This window comes from Callorhinchus milii, unplaced genomic scaffold (assembly GCF_018977255.1).
Source record: "Callorhinchus milii isolate IMCB2004 unplaced genomic scaffold, IMCB_Cmil_1.0 Scaffold31, whole genome shotgun sequence".
NCBI classification, from domain to species: Eukaryota; Metazoa; Chordata; class Chondrichthyes; order Chimaeriformes; family Callorhinchidae; genus Callorhinchus; species Callorhinchus milii.
The window spans coordinates 2,867,701-2,882,640 of NW_024704772.1; the positions used below are offsets into that span (position 1 = coordinate 2,867,701).

The following is a 14,940-nucleotide window of genomic DNA, read 5'->3' on the forward strand; positions in this document are numbered from 1 at the left end:
GCTCGCTTCTCAGAAACACTCCAACCGGGAACACAAATTTCCGCCGCCTACCACTCCCAGGACAGCCACAGCACGGTTAGACACACACACACACACAGTGAAGCTCTCCCTCGACACTGTGCGTCCGTCCGCACTCCCGGGTCAGGGTTAGACACACACACACAGTGAAGCTCTCCCTCGACACTGTGCGTCCGTCCGCACTCCCGGGTCAGGGTTAGACACACACACACAGTGAAGCTCTCCCTCGACACTGTGCGTCCGTCCGCACTCCCGGGTCAGGGTTAGAGACACAGTGAAGCTCTCCCTCGACACTGTGCGTCCGTCCGCACTCCCGGGTCAGGGTTAGAGACACAGTGAAGCTCTCCCTCGACACTGTGCGTCCGTCCGCACTCCCGGGTCAGGGTTAGAGACACTGTGCGTCCGTCCGCACTCCCGGGTCAGGGTTAGACACACAGTGAAGCTCTCCCTCGACACTGTGCGTCCGTCCGCACTCCCGGGTCAGGGTTAGACACACAGTGAAGCTCTCCCTCGACACTGTGCGTCCGTCCGCACTCCCGGGTCAGGGTTAGAGACACAGTGAAGCTCTCCCTCGACACTGTGCGTCCGTCCGCACTCCCGGGTCAGGGTTAGACACACACAGTGAAGCTCTCCCTCGACACTGTGCGTCCGTCCGCACTCCCGGGTCAGGGTTAGAGACACAGTGAAGTTTCCTTACAACGCACGGCTCGGTTTATCCAGCAGCACCGTGAGTCGATTGGCGGATCGCTTTCCGGGGAATAATAATAATAATCCCTTCAAAAAAAAAAAACACGCGCTCACTTAATCCACAACTGTGCGTGGGACACCGCTCTGTGTTTCTCCCACGAAATGCACAGTCGATACCACTTTACGGTATATCCTGTGAAGCTTTGAGACATCTCAACACATACTACACCAAAAGCAAAGATTATTAGGATTATTCCTGAGGCCACACCGCCCCCTGAAGTGTAACATACTTTCCAACAATTTACGCTTGGCCGAATCCTGGCCCCTTTCCCACAGGGAATTTCCACGTTTCCTTCCAGTAACACAGCACCGCAATTGGTAATAGCTCGGGGATGAAACCGGGGGCGGGGAATCCTCCCCCTCAGCTCCTGTTAACCCCGCAGCCAAGGCCTTAACTAACGGAGAGGGTGGTCCTAGCAGGACAAGCAGCGGGAAAGCTTGCCAGACAGCGCTCTCTCTCTCTCTCTCGCTCTATGGCCAAGCTAATGTGGTTCGAGCTGGTTACACTCCAGCAGTTGGCCCCCAACGCGCGCTCTGGGCTCCCACCCCCCACCAAGCCTTGGCTCTCGCCAACCCGCGCCTAATACTTTCCGGAATTAAGTGAGCAGGGGGGCGTCCCTCCAGGGGGAGAGAGAGAGAGAGAGAGAGAGCGAGCTCATCCCATTCCAACGGTCTATCTCCGGGGTTTCCGGGTGTGGGGGGGATGTGGGGAATTCTCAGTTGTGTTTGGAGTCTCTTTAGCAACGGTGACGGGTTTCCGTGCGTGTCAGACACCCGTGTGTGTCAGACACGCGGCTGGTCACGGTGACGGGTTTCCGTGCGTGTCAGACACGCGGCCGGTCACGGTGACGGGTTTCCCTGTGTGTCAGACACGCGGCCGGTCACGGTGACGGGTTTCCCTGTGTGTCAGACACGCGGCCGGTCACGGTGACGGGTTTCCGTGAGTGTCAGACACGCGGCCGGTCACGGTGACGGGTTTCCATGAGTGCCAGACTCGCGGCCGGTCACGGTGACGGGTTTCCGTGTGTGCCAGACTCGCGGCCGGTCACGGTGACGGGTTTCCGTGTGTGTCAGACACGCGGCTGGTCACGGTGACGGGTTTCCGTGTGTGTCAGACACGCGGCCGGTCACGGTGACGGGTTTCGGTGCATGTCAGACACCCGCCTGGCTGGGGAAAAAAAAAACATGTCAGAGACTTGCAGACAGAAAAATACATTGAAGCACAATTTTTTTTTATTAAACACACAATTGTTTTATTAAATGATTCTAAAGTGCTTTTCCCAAATATTTGCAAATTGAAGAAAATAATTCTGCCTCCAATCCCTTTTGAATCACTGGTACTATAAGCACTATGTACAAAGCACTGCGTCAGGGCAGCTGTTTGGATCAGGATCACCTGCCTGATCTCTCCATACCTGCTCCGACACAATAGCAAGGAAGAAAAATACATTTAAAGTGGGGTTGGGTGGGGGTGGGGGGGTGGGGGGGTGAGGGAGTGGGAGATGGGGGGGTGGGGGGGTATTAAGTGTCGACGTACAAATATCACTGATGTGGGGATGAATGGATGAATGAATTAAATTCTTCCCCCCATCCCCTCATACTGCACTCCTCTATGCCCATAGAGATCTCAGTAGTCCTGTTGCTGAGCCCAGGCCAGACCGCAGTGTCCCAGGGCAACCCGGCCCATCGGCAGGACCTGGAAGGACCGACCGGTCACTGGGGGCAGGGAATCCTCCCCCTCAGCTCCTGTTAACCCCGCAGCCATAGCCCTAACTAACGGGGAGGGTGGTCCTCGCTGGACAAGCAGCGGGAAAGCTTGGCCAGACAGTGCTCTCTCTCTCTCTCAATGGCCGAGATAATGTGGGTTTAGCTGGTTAGACTCCAACAGTTACCCCCCAACCCAAACTCTGGGCTCCCCCCGCCCCCACCAAGCCTTGGCTCTCGCCAACCTGCCAATACTTCAAGGAGATAACTGCAAGGGAGCATCTCCGAATCGAGAGACAAGACACCAGAAAGGACCTCTCTCACACACACACACACACACACACACAGCCAAGGCTGGGGGGAGCCAGTGGTAGTGGTGTGCGTGGTGAATAAAGAGTTCCTTGCTGTTAAAATTCACACGTAAATACAAAGATCGCTAGGTCAGTATTAGACAAGCGAGGAGGGAGGGCAGGGGGGAGGCGAGAGGAGGGGGAGAGGGGAGAGGAGGGGCGGCTTCACCACATGAAGAGCTAAGGAGTTAAGGGAAGAGTTGAGGAGTTACCGGGATATCTCAAGTGTGTGAATATTGCCTTGCGCCTCCTCCTCGCTCCTTTCCAGTGGAATAGTTTTTAAGATAGAGCTGGCGAGCGGGAGAAACAGAACACGGCAGAGACCGTTGAGGGTTAACAAGAGCTTATTGCAAGTTCCTCCACAAGAGAGAGAGAGAGAGAGAGAGAGAGTCCAAATCACTAAGGATTTTCGGAAGTTAGGAAGAACGGGAAGTGGAGAGAGAGAGAGAGAGGAACGTGAAGAGCGAGTGAGCGAGCGTGACATCCTCCCGATTGGGAGGGTGTGGGGACAGTGGGGGGGGGGGGGGAGTGTGTGGGAAAGAGGGAAGGGGGTGAATGAGTGGGGGTGGGAGGGACAGGTCAGAGAATAGATACGAGAACCGGGCAAGAGATTGGGGAACGGACGGAAGGGTTTGTGGGGTCACCTGTTTGAGGAGAGACTCCTTGCTGGCCAGCTCGTTCTCCAATTTGTCGTTGGCATCGTGTAGAGATGTGGCTTCTCGTTGGGCACTCAAGTATCTCTTCTCCAGGGTTGTGATTCTCTCCTCCATGTCCTCTCGTTGTGCCAGGGCCTGGAGATAGGGCCAGCGGAGTCGTTATTATTAACAGTAATAATTATTAATAAGAATAATAATCCTTGCATTTGATGCAGCACTTTTTCCGTTATGTTATCCGTGATAAGGTGGGCAAAGGCATGATATCACACGCAATTATTACTATTATTATTATCGCGTCTTCGAGACGTCTCAAAGCGCTTCACAGGATACACTGTAAAGTGTAGTGACTGTATTTTGTGGGGGAAACGCGGCAGCCGATTGCACACAGTAGCGTCCCCACAAACAGCCGTGGATTGAAGCGATCGAGTTATTACTTTTGAAGGGATTATTACGCCTGGAACTGAGGCGTGTGTATGTGTGTGTGTGTGTGTGCATGTGCGTGTGTGTGGAGCAAGGAAACTTGCCCAATGTTTTGTCCTGCCCGGGTATCGAACCCGGGTCCTGTCGCTTGCGAGGAACGGGCTCTAACCACCGAGCTACAGGGATTCCACCCCCTCTCTCCCTCTCGCGCGCGTGCGCTCTCCTCACCTCCTTCAGGTCCCGCTGCAGCTTGGAATTGGACTCCTCCGATCTCATGAGGTCCTTCCTGGTGGTGCTCAGCTCCTCCTCGAACTCGGCCACCTTCCGGCACAGCGAGGCAAGACGTTCCTTCAACTGCACCAGCTCCTGGCAATCAGGGTCACCCGACCTCTCCCCCGGCAATAGCAACCCGTTCGTCAGTCGCTGCGCCACCACAATCTACAACAACAACAGTAATCATCATCCCCGGCATTTGATACAGCGCCTCATCACGCCTTCCAGACGTCTCAAAGCGCTTCACAGGATACGCTGTCAAGTGGAGTGACTGTGTATTTTGTGGGCGAAACGCGGCAGCCGATTGCGCACAGCAGTGTCCCCGCAAACAGCAGTGGATTGAAGTGACCGAATTATTATTATTAATACATTTACTTTTTTTTTTAAAAAAGGGGATTATTACCGCCAATCGACTAACAAATGGGTTCCTACTAACCGCTGGTAAACAGAGGTGTGTGTGTGGGGTAAGGAAACTCGCCCAATGTTTCGCGGGAATCGAACCTGGGTCCTCCCGACCAGGGATCGAGTGGACCTGAGAGAGGACCTGTGGAGCTGCCACACGGACGCTCACCTCTTGCGATGTGGATTCCAGTTCCTCCTCCAGCATCGAGACCCGCTCCAAAGCCACACGCAGACGCTCTCGTACCTGTCGGGGAGCGGAGATTAACCCAGACCTCGGCAGCGGGTAACCCCCAATTACACACACACACACTGACACACACACGCGCGCTGACACACACACACACTGACACACACACACAGACACACACACACACTGACACACACACACGCGCGCTGACACACACACACACTGACACACACACGCGCGCTGACACACACACACACTGACACACACGCGCGCTGACACACACACGCACGCTGACACACACACACACTGACACACACACGCGCGCTGACACAAACACACACACTGACACACACACGCACGCTGACACACACACACACTGACACACACACGCACGCTGACACACACACACACTGACACACACACGCACGCTGACACACACAACACACTGACACACACACGCGCGCTGACACACACACACACACTGACACACACATGCGCGCTGACACACACACACTGACACACACACGCGCGCTGACACACACACACACACACACTGACACACACACGCGCTGACACACGTGCTGAACCAGGTGCCCACACTGACAGCGGTTTCCACACACGCGGGATATACCGAAGTGTAGTGACTGTGTTTTGTAGCCGAACGTGGCAGCCAATTTGCACACAGAGCGATGCCCCCCGTCACCCCGTACCCCCCCCCCACCCCACCCCCCCGGCCACCCTTTACCTTCTCATCCAGTGCCTTGTGATGCTCGAACAGTGACTTGAGGGCCTTGAGCACCTCGACCTCACTGGACACACCGGCCGGAGACTGGGACTGTCTCTTCACCACCGTCATCCTGAGCGAACGCTCGTGTCGGGAAACCAAGCACTCCAAGTGCTCCAACAGCAACTGGAACCGCACAACACAGTCAGGTCAGCCGGTGCACACGCACACACGCACACACACACACGCACGCACACACATACGCACACACACACACACAGTCAGGTCAGCCGGCACACATACACGCACACACACACACACACACACACACACACACAGTCAGGTCAGCCGGCACACACGCACACACACACACGCACACACACACAGTCAGGTCAGCCGGCACACACGCACACACACACACAGTCAGGTCAGCCGACACACACGCACGCACGCACGCACACAACACAGTCAGGTCAGCCAGCACACACACACGCTTACGCACACGTTCCACACACTAAACGTACACTCTACACACACTACACATGCATCACGTACACGTTACACACAAGCTACACACGCGCGCGCATACACACACACACACACACACACCCTATGGACACGCAGACACAATTTCTGACCCTGGACCCGCGAGGGTCACATCTCCTTACTTCCAATCGCTTCCCCCCCACGTATTGGAGCCCTTCACCTTCGGGCGTCGAGGTCCCATCCCTCCCAGACGGAGCAGCCACACATGTACCCCTGTTTCCCCCCCCATCCACCGCGCCCCCACCTCCCGCTACCCACCCCCCACCGTTGCCCCCCCGCACGCCGTTGTTGCTGCTGCACTGACCCGGGTGTTGTTGCGTTCAGCTTTCAGCTCCGCAATCTCCTCCTCTCTCTCCAGCAGCTGCTCCCGGCACAAGTTCAGCTCCTTCGTCAGGACGGCAAACTCCTGCGCAGGGAGAAGAGCCTTTACTTTAATGCCAGCGCAGACACGATGGGGAGAGAGAGCAGGGGAATTGGGGGGCCGGGCGGGGTGGGGAGGGGTTAGGGGGAGGGGAGCGAGCCCCAGCCCAGCGACGCTGTATCAAATGCCAGAATTACTATTATTAGTAGTATTATTATTAACACAACATAACAATAAGGCGTTGCGTTTGATACAGGTCATCGAGACGTCTCAAAGCGCTTCCCGGGCTATGCCGGAAAGTGAACCGGTCGTGCGTTTTGCGGGCGAAACCCGGCATCCATGTCCCACAGACAGTCATGGATTATTATTACTATTATTACTACTACTACTACTACTCCTCGCCTGTGTTTAACCTGTTCTGGCTCATTGAAGGCCCTGACGTTTGACCTTCTGAGTTGCATTACATTGCGTTGCTCGGGAGGTGGTTTGACTAGAGGGGTGCGAGGGGTTGCGGGGGGTGGGGAATGGGGTTAAGGGGTGGTGCGGGGGGGGGGGGGGTCACCTTGTGGTGGGCTACGTCACACGGATGTTGGCAGGTCTCGACGCTGACAGTCTACAGCAGCTGCGTGAGCTGCAGGTGACATCTGTTCCAGCGCTAGTTGAGCGAGCGGCAGATCCAATCAGCCTCGAAACGCCGACCCAATCTGTTAGCTGCGTCACCGTTCCAAGTGACGGCCTTGGAAGCATCCCAAAGCTCCGCACAATTCAACGTGAGGAGAGAGAGGGACACCCGCGTGAGCTCGCTGACGCGCGCGCACACGGGTGCACCCGAGCCCATCACCAGGGTGCAGCTCAGGCACCCACACGCCATGACATGGCTCCTGTGACACGCGATTCAGTGTCCGCTCTCTATCCCTCTCTCTCTGCTACGGGGGGGTTGTTGGCTATCGTTTGGCCAACACTGACGGGCATTTGAGAGTCACTCACACGGACTCTCACACGCACACAACACACATACCAGATACACAAACACCGACACACACCACATATATACACACACACACTTCACAAACGCATAAATACAGATCGTGTCACACGCAGACACGCACGTACCACACGGACACACATCGCACGCGCACACACCACGCGCGCACACCACCCACATGCAACACAGAGCGAACATCACGCAAACACGCGCAACTAATGTCTCACTCGCAAACTACACAGCCACTGCACTTTACCGGTATATCCTGTGAAGCGCTTTGAGATGCCTCAACGAAGCGACACGCACACTCACGTCACACGCGCACGAAGCTCACGCCTCACTCACGCCACTCACACAGCTCGTGCCACACGCCAGCAGGCAACTGCGTCGCTCACGCTCACACCCAACCAGTGAAGAGGACGACAGACTCTTTGGGCTGGGTAGCGGGTGACGTTAACTGTCCCTCAATCGGGGAATGTTGACTGTCCCTCGCCTCTGGGTGCGGAGACATTTAATCAAGTGGTCACAACAGGACCCTAATCCCGCGATTACCCTTCACGCCTCACGGAGCTCCCCGACTTCCAGGAGCCTCATCAAGGTCTCGCTCATTCACACCGAGGATTCAACGCGACATTTGTTCCACAGTGATGGTTCTACTACTACTAATAATAATAATCCTGGCTTTCGTCGTTGCGACGTCTCGAAAGATGCACTGTCAAGTGCAGTGACTGTGTATTTTGTGGGCGAAACGCGGCAGCCAATTGCGGGACGACAAGCTGGGGGGGACTGGGGGGGATGACCGTGAGCACGATCGAAGAGGAAGGTCTTCAGGCACAACCTGAAGAAGGGGGAGAGGTGGAGGGAGGGATAGAGAGAGAGTGACAGTGTTTCGGGGCTGAAATGGCCGATGGCGCAGTCGATAGAGGAGGGTCTTGAGACAGGCCTTGAAGGAGGCGAGGGAAGGGAAGAGGGAGGGAAGGAGGGGACGGGTGAGGGAGGGGACGGGTGAGGGAGGGGACGGGTGAGGGAGGGAGGCAGGAGGCGTTGGCTGGACTGTGAGGCGGGTACCTGTGGTAGAGCGATACTCAGCTGTCTCTGCAGAGAATCCTTCTCATGGCCCAGCTCGCGGAGACGGAGCTGAGCGCCGGCCAGACTGTCCTGGGTCTCCCTCAGGCTCTCCAGCAGCCTCTCGCGCTCGTTCAGCATGTTCACCATCAGCTGCTCGAAGTTGGCGTCGTCCGAGCCGTACTGAGAGCCCCGGCGGTTGTCCTCGTTGATGGTCGGCATCACCTCGCACATCATCTTGCCCGGGTCAGACCATCGAAACGCTGGGGGAACGGGAGGGTGGCCCACGCAAGGGGTCTAGGGCGGGATTCCCTCCTCGGCCACTCCGATCGCCGGAAGGTTAGCGCTGAAAAGAACGAAAACAACAATAATAATCCTTGCGCTTGGTATAGCGCCTCATCAGGTCTTCCGAGACGTCTCAAGCGAACTGACTGTGTGTTTGGCGGAGTCCTCGTCCTGTCGCTCAGGGGTCGGCCGAGATTGTTGACCGGAACGCCAGGAAAAACTGCCTTCTCTTCTCCGAGAGTGTCATGGCAGCTTCGAACAGAAACAGCCAAGAGGGAGAGCCCTACCTACTGAGCCAGGCACTGACACGGATGGCAAGCGAGACGGATAAGATAAAGGAAGGCACTGATATTATCAGCGGCTGTGTAGATTTCAGCAGATAGATCAATGCATGACACACCATCTCTCTCTGTTTCGTGTTTCCTTAACTCATTAGTTACTGGATGCCTCGTGCAGGAAATCCAAGCATTCACACCCCCCACCACCCCCACCCCCCCATCACCACCACGACACTGGATGGAAAACTGCAGAGGGAGTTTTACTGTGTCTCTAACCCTGATCTGGGAGTGTGGACGGACACACAGTGTTAGAGGGAGTTTTACTGTGTCTCTAACCCTGACCTGAGAGTGTGGACGGACGCACAGTGTAGAGGGAGAGCTTTACTCGTATTCAACATTGTCCAATTTACAGATGCAAGCCATCACCAGGCTGCAACAACTCATCAACATCTGTCAAACCACTGTGTACTGTTCTCTAACTAAGCCCTCACAATCCATATCTTCTCAGACCTCCCAGAGATTTCCAATAATAATAAAATAATAATTCTTGCATTTGATACAGCGCCTTATCCCATCGTTGAGACATCTCAAAGCGCTTCGCAGGATGTATCCGTAAAGTGCAGTGACGGCGTAGTTTGTAGGTGAAACGCGGCGGCCAATTGTGCGCAGCAGCGTCCCACAAACAGTCGTGGATTGAGTGACCAAATTATTATTTTAAAAAAAATAATAATTTTTGAAGGAAAAGCGATCCACCCATCGACTAACCACCGGGATCCTATTGACCTCCAGGTAACCAGAGGGGTGTGTGGAGTAAGGAAACTTGCCTCAGGTTTTGCCTTCTCCGCCAGGAATCGAACCCAGGTCTCTCGCTTGCGAGGCGAGCGCTCTAACCACTGAGCTACAGGACTCCATAGTATGGTAAACACAAGGAAGGTACCGACCGTACGGTACTCCTCGTCTGTGTAGCACCGACAATGTTGATCTATATCAAAGCATATACTGCATTGCATTGCAGTGTAGTAACTGTGTAGTTGTAACGAAACATGGCAGCTACAGTGCACAGTAACAGCCCTGTAATTTGACCAATTTTATCTGGGGGACTGTTGGACAGGACTCCGGGGGGGAGTGGGGGGGAGAGAGAGAGAGAGAAATGCCCCTCTCTTTTTCAATAGAGGATTGACGGTACTTCGGTTTAATATCTCATCCCAAATCCTACAGACAGTGAGTGGTGCATATGCTTTTTAAAATGAATTAAATATTAATAATAATAATACTTGAATTGGTTATAGTGCTTCGACCTCAAGAGGATGTCCCAAAGTGCTTCACATGGCATACTGTAAAGTGCAGTGACTGTGGATTTTGTGGGCGAAACTCGGCACCCAGTTTGCGCAAAGCAGCGTCCCACAAACCGCAATGGAGTGAAAGACTAAATTTGGTCAAACGTGGAGTCCTCCAGGGTAGTGGTTAGACCCCTCGCCTCACAAGTGAATGGACCCGGGTTCACTTCCCGGGCGGGGCACAACCTTAGGCAAGTTTCCTTACCCCCCCCCCACCCCACACACACACACGCGCGCCCCTGTTTATCAGCAGTAAGTACGAACCTGGTTGTTAGTCGACTGGCGGATGGCTTTTCTGGGGGTAATAATCCCTTCAATAATAATCCTTTGCTGCTGTGCGCAATCGGCTGCCGCCTTTTGCCCACAAAATACACAGTCACTGCACTTTGTAGTATAATCCGTGACGTGCTTTGAGGCGTCTCGACGATGTGATGAGGCGCTGTGATGTGATGCGAAGATTATTATAAGGAACACAGGAGGAGGAGGCCATTCAGCCCCTCAAGCCTGTTCTGCCATTCTATTAGATCATGGCTGATCTGTATATATATTTTATATATATATATATATATATATAAAATTGGGCCCAGAAAGAGTCCTACACGTTGGGTTGTTGCTATAACAAGAGTTACCAACACACATTGACCCAAAGTCCTTCCACCCAAATCAAACTCATTACAAAAATCCGACACTACATAGCAATCGATGCTCAGTTTCCTGATGATGTATATGTATGAATAATAATCCTCGCATTTGACCCGGCGCCCCATCGCGTCTTCGAGACGTCTCAAAGCGCTTCACGGCTGTACACCGTAAAGTGGAGCGGCCGTGTGTTTTGTGGGCGAAACGCGGTTAACGCAGCGGTATTCACGTATTCCGAACATATACGTTGTTCAAATATCCAGCGCTGGTGTATTCAGTAGCGAGACAGGTACACCGTGTTTGTATGTGTCCGCCTGGCTGCACATACAGGCAGCGTGTTCAAGGCTTTTGACCATTCACCTCCTCCAATGGGCTGAAATATACACGTGTGTGGACATCATACATCACATGCATTTACTGCAGCAGTTATGTGCTGAATATGGCACTGCAGACACTATGAAGTACCACATACACACAATACACACACACTCACTCACATACATCATATACAATACACTCACACACAGACAATACACATACACTCACATACATCATACACAATACACACGCACCCACACAATGCACACTCACTCACTCACATACATCATACACAATACGCACACGCATGCAATAGGCACGCGCACACAATAGGCACGCACACTACACACACACCCAACGCCCTCATACCCACCCAACACACACCTAACACACACACGCACACACACGCGCACACACCCAACACACACGCGCGCGCACACCCAACACACGCGCGCGCACACCCAACACACGCGCGCGCACCCAACACACACCCAACACACACACTCACGTACATCACTTACAATACACACACACACTACACAATTGGCTGCTGCGTTTTGCCCACAATTACACGGTCAATTCACTTTGCAGCATATTCTGTGAAGCGCTTTGAGACGTCGAGAAGACGTGAAAAGCGCTATATCCAATGCAAAGATTATTATTATTACACCCTCTCATCCATCACACACACACACATCATACACAATATACACACACATCACACGCACACATCATACACAATACGCGCACGCGCGCACGCACACATCCATCTACACATTGCCACCCGGATCGTACTGTCAAACAGCTCTTGTTATCTCTCCCCTCAAATGTGCTGATCGGTTTCCTCCAGCGAGACCTCATAATAGACGAAAGATAATTATCTCCAACGCACCTCTTTCTGGCAAGACGCGGCCAAGCAAAACAAAAGCAGGCGCCGATAGAAGTAAACATCAAACAAATTCCCCGCCCGCCCCACCGCCAACCCCCCCCCCACCCTTTATCAAAAAAATGTTCCAATAAAACGGTCAGGTAGAGCGAGCGAGCGAGCGAGAGAGGGAGAGAAAGAGGGAGAGAGAGAGCCCCATATCAGTGTTAGCTGTAACACCGTGTATAAACTGTGGGCTCGCACATCAAGAGGATAATAACAATCCTTGCATTTGACCCGGCGCCTTATCATGTCTTCCAGACGTCTCGAAGCGCTTCACGGGATACGCTGTAAAGTGTGGTGACTGTGTACTTTTGGAGAGGGGGGTGGGGGTGGAGCAGATCTTTGCTGCACAGACACAAGCTGCAGATTTGTACGGTTTTATATAAAGGGTACTCATGGAAATGGCTAGTGATGTAGTCTCCTCCCTTACACACACACACACACACATCCATCCCAGTCATTTCCCAACCGAATGACATGACAGTCAGCGGCTGAGCAAACCGCCTGCGTTCCCGACAACATAACGATCCTTGCTTCCGATGTAGCGCCTTCATTGCCTTATCACGTCGTCGAGACGTCTCGAGACATCCTCGCAGAGTACACTGTGTATTTTGGGAGCGACATATTTCTGCACGGGAATATATATCTATATATATATATATAAAAAAACCACATACACACACACACAGATCCACACACACACACACACAGACACACACAGCCAATTCTTTAGCACCATCACTCCTTGCAAATGCAGGAGGGAGGGAGGGAGGGAGGAAAGAGTGTGGGGCACTTCTTATTCAATGCATCACTGATGGCTTAGATCCCTGCTTTCCTTGCCTTCCCTCCCTCCCTCCCTGCCTTCCCTCCCTCCCTCCCTCCCTCCCTCCCTCCCTCCCCTCCCTGCCTCCTTGCCTTTCCTTGCCTCCCCTCCCTCCCTCCCTCCCTCCCCTCCCTCCCTGCCTCCCTGCCTGCCTGGGGCCTGGCAAAATGATTGAGCATTTGCCATTGAAGTCTTTTAAATAGGGGGAAAATATATATATATATATATATATACAGAGACAGAGAGAGAGAGAGAGAGAGAGAGAGAGATTGCATCTCATCCCAATTTGCCACAGACAGACACAAACGTGCTTTAGAATCATATGGGGGAAAAAAAGGGGATGCCTCTTAAACGTTGGCTGCTCTCTTCCCCCTTACCCCTCTTTTCCCTTCCCTACCCCACAAATAAATCACTGTATGTCTTCCTCTCTCTCTCTCTCTCTCTCTCTCTCAATCTCTCTCTGAACAAAATGCAAAGAGAGGGATAGAGAAAGAGAGTGTGTGAGAGAGAGAGAGAGAGAGAGAGAGAGGAAAAAAAAGGGGGTGATGGAGAGACAGAAAGGGAGGGAGGGAGGGTGTGGGGAAGCTCTGGTACTCTTCTCCTCCCCCTTTTTTGAAAAGAAATCACCATTCCATCTCACCTGAATGCTGTATTTGTTCAGCAGCTCTGCCCAGGGCGCAAAATGCAATCGCGGAACGATCTAATTCGCAGAATCGACCAGTCTGCAGAATGCAGAGCTCTGAAGCATCTCTGAGACACCAAACCACTACCCCCCTCATTGCATTGCATTGCCCCCTTTCCCCCCCCCCCCAAAAAAAAAGCACCAGCCTCCACATATGGAGGTTAACCCCCCCACACACACCCAAACACACACACACACACACACACACAAGGCTTCAAGTCAAATGGTTTTGCACTGATTCGTGTGAAAGCTCTTAGCCATACGGTCCATCAGCAGATTATTGTTTAAAGCACAGTTACTTACATCTGGAGAGACTCCCAGACAGTCAGTGGGGGGGTCCCAGTTGCTTGGGGTCTTTTGCCCCCCCACCCAAGTCCCACTCTCTCTCCCCACCACCACCTCCTCCTCCTCTTCTTCTTCTTCTTCTCTCTCTCTTCTCTCTATTCCAATGGTCCAATCCCTAGGAAAGTCTCCTCCTGCTTTCAAAGGTAAGGAAGTGGGGGATTGGGGGGGGGGGGACAGGGGGGGGAGTGAGAGAGGGAAGGGAGGAATCAAGGAAGGAGGAAGGAAAGGGGGAGGGTGGTGGGGGGGGGAACAGAGGGGGGGAATGGGCAATCAGGATGGAAATTCCCCCCCCAGACCCCACTCACACTGCTCATCCACTACTTCCCATTGGGGGAGGGGTGGTGGGGGGGTTGGGGGGGGGATTGGGGGGTTGGGAGGGGGGGGGGAGAGAAACAGGGAGACCAGGTTCCCAGAATCCGTTCCTGTTGGCAATTCCCGCCCACATTGACTGCCTCCAGAACCAGAGGAGAACCTGGAACCCAATTGCCCATCAATTGCCACCCAGGGCTTGTCCGCGTCAGCCGATGGACAGCCGCCTCGACCAATCCCGGGGCCCGGGCCCCTGACGGACAGGGCCCGCGGCCAATCGGCTGGAGCCCAGGGGGCGGGGGGACGGGAAGGAGCCAATCCGAGCGGGGAGGGCGGGGCGGGAGGGCGGGACTCTCCCACCCTCCCCAAAAGAGATGATGTCATGCCAGGCGAGGACTTCATTCAGGTGCTTGAACCTGCAGCAAGTCTCCTGGTCAGGGCGAGCAGCCTGTTTGCCCTGCCCTGCCTTGCCCTGCCTTGCCCTGCCCTGCCCGGCCCACCCGCCTTTCGCCCGCAAAGCCCACAGTCACTTCGCTTCGCGGCGTGTTCGCTCTTTGA

The 14,940-nt window shown here is 54.0% G+C and overlaps 1 protein-coding gene across 1 annotated transcript in view; it reads right to left on the bottom strand.

Moving 5' to 3' along the window:
* LOC103174088 (liprin-alpha-3) overlaps window positions 1-14,129 on the bottom strand; it is a 15,781-nt gene extending 1,652 nt beyond the window's left edge. Inside the window, exons 1-7 of the mRNA XM_042344935.1 lie at window positions 14,032-14,129; window positions 8,442-8,784; window positions 6,332-6,433; window positions 5,503-5,667; window positions 4,740-4,814; window positions 4,124-4,333; window positions 3,464-3,610 (exon numbers count right to left, since the gene is read on the bottom strand). Coding sequence (XP_042200869.1) covers window positions 3,464-3,610; window positions 4,124-4,333; window positions 4,740-4,814; window positions 5,503-5,667; window positions 6,332-6,433; window positions 8,442-8,675 — 933 coding nt within the window. The 5' untranslated portion in view covers window positions 8,676-8,784; window positions 14,032-14,129. The remainder of the gene's footprint in view (window positions 1-3,463; window positions 3,611-4,123; window positions 4,334-4,739; window positions 4,815-5,502; window positions 5,668-6,331; window positions 6,434-8,441; window positions 8,785-14,031) is intronic.
* Between the last annotated feature and the right edge of the window lie 811 nt (window positions 14,130-14,940).